Source organism: Fistularia commersonii, chromosome 11 (genome assembly GCF_037954325.1).
Source record: "Fistularia commersonii isolate RoL2024-O1a breed Wild chromosome 11, RoL_Fcom_v1.0, whole genome shotgun sequence".
Classification (NCBI taxonomy): domain Eukaryota; kingdom Metazoa; phylum Chordata; class Actinopteri; order Syngnathiformes; family Fistulariidae; genus Fistularia; species Fistularia commersonii.
Window position 1 is genome coordinate 9847832 of NC_141294.1, and position 6000 is coordinate 9853831.

Genomic DNA, 6000 nt, shown 5'->3' on the forward strand with positions numbered 1-6000 from the left:
ATGGCTGGCTTGACAAGAAAGGGGGGGGGGGGGGGGTACACTTTGGAAAGTGTTAACAATTAAATGGCAAAATGACATATGTTATTGGCAATATGGCAATATGTTTTTATGTATTCTCATGTGTACCAGCTCGACTCTGAGCTTCATCAGTAGTGTCCTTTTCTGTGTCTCAGTTTTCAGCACATCACCCTACTTATGATACGTGTGCTGTTGCTTATAGTAGTTACCTTCAATGTATATGTGCATTTTTCCCCTCTCTAAGGGTAAGTATCCCAAATTACTTTTTTATCTGAACATATCAATTGAAATTACTCATGGCCCTGATTTGCAATCTATCAGTCAATCCTGTTCAGCTCTCTGAAGTCCTAAACTCACTCACCTTTGTCTTCTGAACGACTGAATGACTTACGTAATCATAAACAGGATTTGAACTTTTGTTTTCCACATCCCTGGTTTATTCTATGTCTTTTGTTTATCAAACATTGAATTTAGCTCTTAAACCATGTCAAACCATTGGCCATATTATCAATTATCATTTCTTGTTTTGTAAGTATCTGTTAAGTATCTGGAAGTGCTGAGAAACACAGAGTTGATTATACATTCTCGGGTTTTGTTATGAAATGACCATTTGTGTCTGTCAATGTTGAATGAAATGAGCCAAGTGATTTAGAACATTGCTTACAACGACCTTACATCTTTTCTTGGTCAGGGTCTCCATACAGAGACAAGATCACTATTGCCATCCTGCAGCTTCAAGAGGAAGGGAAGCTACATATGATGAAAGAGAAGTGGTGGAGAGGAAATGGCTGCCCGGAGGAGGAAAGTAAGGAAGCAAGTGCCCTTGGGGTGCAGAACATCGGTGGAATCTTCATTGTCTTGGCCGCTGGACTTGTCCTCTCTGTGTTTGTGGCTGTGGGAGAGTTTCTTTACAAGTCCAAACAGAACGCAGAGATTGAAAAGGTAAGAAAATGCTTGAGCTCAGTCTTTGCCGTACTTTTTCTTTTTCTTTTTTTGTCTATTTATTTATCTATTCATTTATTTTTATTTTTTTTATGATAGCAGAATTTCTTACCACATATGCCATGAACGTTTCTCATGGGTAAAGCAACATATAAATAGTCATAGATTTTTAAATCCAAATACATAATTTCAAGAGATCAACTTCTTGCCAATTTTGCGGAAACTCAAACTATATTGACAGTGCTCTATCATATGCAGTAAGATAAGGGTTGGTTTCTTTGCATTTATTCACTTAGGCCCAATGGCGACAACGAGATAAGAAACGTGAGGAATTCTGCTGTCACCACGGATCCAAGCTAGACTTTAACCACCATCTCAAATGACCTCAAGAGAAACCCAAGAAATGTTTTGGTTTTTACTATCTGACATGATCTAAAACTGCCCAAACTTTTAATGAACTGTTTGTCTCTGAGACTCCTGTGGCATTGGGGAAACATAGAGAAGTTATAACAAATGTATGAAGTGCTAGAAGTAATACTCGGTTGGATCACAGGCACATTTATGGAGAAGGTTTTGCTCTGCTGCATGACCCACGTCCTCAACAGCCACATCCACAAACACCACACTGCCCCCTTTGCTGTCCATTTTCTCACCGCAAGCTGTCATCCTGCTCACGCTAACTGTCGTCACACTTCCTGTCTTTGTACTTAGCTTTTCATAGTCTCTCAAGGTTAGGCGGACTGTTCAGTGTCATTCAGTGTTGTTTCTTTAAACTTTCCAGCTGCTCATATGACTGCCTGCACCGATACAAAACATACAAGATCTTAATGATCACTACTTACAAAACAGCACAAGATGGCATATATATATATATATATATATACACTGCTCAAAAAAATAAAAGGAACACTTAAAAAACACATCCTAGATCTAAATGAATGAAATATTCTTATGAAATACCTTACTCTTTACACAGTTGAATGTGCTGACAACAAAATCACACAAAAATGATCAATGGAGATCAATTGTATCAACCCATGGAGGTCTGGATTAGGAATCTCACTCAAAATTAAAGTGTAAAAACAAACTCCAGGCTGATCCAACTTTGATGTAATGTCCTTAAAACAAGTCAAAATGAATCTGTGTTGCTTCCTGAGTGGACACTATGATTTCACAGAGGTGTGATTGACTTGGAGTTACATTGTGTTGTTCAAGTGTTCCCTTTATTTTTTTGAGCAGTATATATATATATATATATATATATATATATTCTTCATCCCCTGCATTCTGTGTACACACACACACACACACACCACTAATGCACACAAACACACACATACACACACACACACACAAATATATATATGTATATACACATACATATATATATAGTTGTCAAATTGGGAGTCTCTTCATACATCATTATCTGGATAATAACTAGAGAGATAGAACACATCTGTTTTATTAAGGCAGAAAACGGAAGATAAACATTTTTTATTCATTCATTTATTTTATGATTCTGTATGTTTGGCTTTTTATTGGATCTTATATATTTTGATGATGTGACCCAACCGAATTAATCATCCCATTACCCTATAAGTCCCAATAATCTTCACCTGTTTTTTACACATATATTTAAAAAGCTGTATTTGTTAGAATATCAGATTCGATAAATTGTAGTATTACAGGCTGCTAACAAACATTAAAAAACACAAATGTTATATTCCAGAGTCATCCACAGACAGTCCACTCTAAACATAATAATGTTTTTCACATGAATTCAAAAATATTTTTCAGATTTTTTGGTATTTATTTTATTATTTTAATTGTGTCTCCATGCAGGATCAGTAATGATAAAAACCAGAAGGTAACCAATTTTATTTTGTGTAATGTGCTAATGTTAGCTGTCAACACACATGATAAGGGAAACTCATGTTATCACAGTGGTGGTTTGACAAATGTTGATGAAGAGCAAGCTTTTTCTTCTTTAGACATCATAAGTAGACGAGGTTTTCAGGTTTTCATATATGAATAACTTAGTTATCAGTAGTACTGGTTCCTGCATGTTTAGTTCACATCCCATATCATGCAACACCATATCATGTTAATGACATATCCGGAATTTACTTGCTAAAGAGATATATATATATTTTCGACTTTGTTTTTATTCTGAACAATGCGATTTCAGAATAATTCAGGGATAAATATCAACTGGAATTATGGCATGATTCACTGGCAAAGTAGTCTGCACATTTTTAAAACTATGATTTCACTTTCATAACGAGCTCCTTTTGAACTGGAATAATAATTTAAAAGCCATGATGTTTATTCGCACAACTGGCAGCTGGTGCAACCATACTATGACGGTGTAAATTACAATTTGAACGTATCGTTTTTTTTTTCTGTTCTTTGTTTTCATTGTCGACTGATAACGAGACTGAATTTTACCTGTTTTTGTATTACACATAGATCATCAAATTGACGAATATCACATAAATGAAACAATTTATCCTGATAGATTCTCCTGGCATATCACTATCCACTCAGTAACTTTATTGATGTTGAAAGCACATCGGTGCAATAATAATGCACTTGAAAACATCATCTTAATGGAACTGAATTTAAATCAGCTTTTACTGCACTTTACTGCATCTGCTCCTGCATATATTATAACAGACTTTTCAAATCCATCTACATTATGCATAAATGACTATCTAACCAGATACTCTCTAAGCTAATAGAAAATTTTAAATTTAATAACATTAAAAAAACAAAAACAAAATTAATCTAAAAAGTAATAAAAAAAAGATGCAATATCATACACACCAGTCAAATGTTGCATGTTTCCTAAAGTTATGAATAGAAAATAGAAAATAAGAAATTAATTAGTGAAAATAATAAAACCACTAAGTATTGTTTTGTGTTGTGTTAACAGTGATTTGTTTGTCACACAATACAGTCTGTAGCACAAATCAGGTAACAACTTGTCTTTGAGGCTTATTTCTAATACTATTCAACAATTGTTGTCAACTGAAGACTGCACACAAAGCTTCCAGGCTTACCTAATGAAGATCTGTCTTCCACCAAAATGTCATGTGTATTGGACAAAAAAACATCCTGGGAAACATAATATGGATCCATGTAGGCACACTGTCAGGAACAATTTACATGTGCATCTGGTACTATTATGTCTTGCCGGGTGGCTTATATAAGAAGCACACAATGAACCTCTTCACTACAACACGTTTTAATTCAAATTGTTATTTGGCTTTTGGTTCCGGTGGTATCCTAATATAATGCTGTTTGACTGTATGAATAAAATACATTGACAAATGGTGGCACTTGAATATTTCATGATTCATGCGATACCACCAGTAATCTGGGCAACTGCTGACATGGACTCCATATTGATATTGGTGATGATAGACCGGTGCAGGCAGCCATACTGGCTTCTGTTTTACAAGTCAGAATGCTTGCTGGAAGGATGTAGGACATTTCTAAATATAATTACAATACTAAGTGAGTCTGTTTATTTTCATTCAGTGCACTTATTTCAATTAACCCATACAGTATTATAATGTGCATTCCAGTGATATTGTTTCCCTGATTCACTTAACATTTGTATATTTTACAAGTCTTACTGTGGCATACCCAGTAACATAAAATTTTCACAGTATTTCTCATAGATATTGATTTAGTTGATGAAAGTTGAGCAACTCTACAGGCTCTCGCAGGATATAAACAAAATATGATTTTTATTCTGTTTTTTTTTTCTTTTTTTTTAATTTCCAGAGTTGAGGTTTCCTAATTTAGGATAACCTCCACACCCACTTTAAACACATTGCATTGACAATGAACTGCTTGCACATTAAATGCATGCACAAATGCCATAAGGCCATGTTTTGCACCCTTCATTAGAACATAGCAAGAGGACATGGCATACAGGCACATGTTGGACTTGGGTTACATACAGTGAGTTTTTGCTAAGTCAAAGCCTGTGTTTGTCTTTTTGTTCCTTAACTTTACCAATTGATATTTATTATAGCAAACTGAAAAGAATTTTTTATACCACTGCAAAGGACCAAAGTTCTCCAACTAAGGCTGACCAGTACCCAGAAACTCTGTTTGAGTTTTGGGTGCTTCACTGGGAGTATCTTGATAAAATAGTTCTCATTTGTACGTCTTGCCATTCATTAACTGTAACCCAGGATAAAATTTCAAAGTTGCAATTTTTACTAATCCGTCAGGCCCTTCAGCAGTAATTCATCCCACACTTGTGTTATCTATCGCAGCACATTGTGGGAAAAAAGAAAAAAAAAATCTTTGATTGTGTACTGTCATGTTGGATTAGACTGTGGACATGAAATATTCCATCCATTTGACACATGAAAGAATCCATCCTCATATCTGGCTTTTAATTGGGAAAAAAAAAAATGTATTCAATTTCTGTATTTTTTTCATGCGTTTTTACTTTATGTCAGCAGACTGTTGATGATGAGCACAACTTTACACCATAAAACTTCATGTGGTCCATATATTGAAATAATCCTGCCCAGATAATTTGATATTTATCAAAATCTGACGCAATCAATTAAACACATAAACACCCAACAAATATCCATTGATGTTGATACGTCGCAACGTCAGGTGACCAAAACTCATTGTCAGGTAATCGACTACCAGCTTGACCCTCAGTATCACCTTAATTGTCACCTTGCGACTTTCTGTAGCAGTGTCTCTCTGATGTAAAATTTTCTGTTCTTTGAAAGGTGATATATAAACCCAATCCTCACTTGACTGACTTATTCTTTCAAGTGTACCCGTTGGATCTCACAGCCCTTTGCTAATTAGCATTAGACCGATCTGCCGAAATAAACCGTCTACTCAGAAAATTAAACACGTATTGTGTTTTATTGCTCTGGGCTCCTCACGTCACTCAATACCACCCACTTTTTACAATTCAAGGCTGTTTTCTCACCATGATGCTGAAAGTGTCAACTTGAAAAATGTGGTGCTAAGCATCTCTTTGTTGTTTTCACA

At 35.2% G+C, this 6000-nt stretch overlaps 1 protein-coding gene across 2 annotated transcripts in view; it reads left to right on the plus strand.

The window, feature by feature from the left end:
* Nucleotides 1-6000, plus strand: part of grik2 (glutamate receptor, ionotropic, kainate 2) — a 206448-nt gene that overhangs the window by 189420 nt on the left and 11028 nt on the right. Inside the window, exons 15-16 of one of the 2 annotated variants that reach the window (XM_086154891.1) lie at nt 710-960; nt 1257-1284. In XM_086154891.1, the coding sequence (XP_086011017.1) occupies nt 710-960; nt 1257-1284 (279 nt within the window). The remainder of the gene's footprint in view (nt 1-709; nt 961-1256; nt 1285-6000) is intronic. The other variant, XM_086154890.1, reaches the window with a different exon arrangement.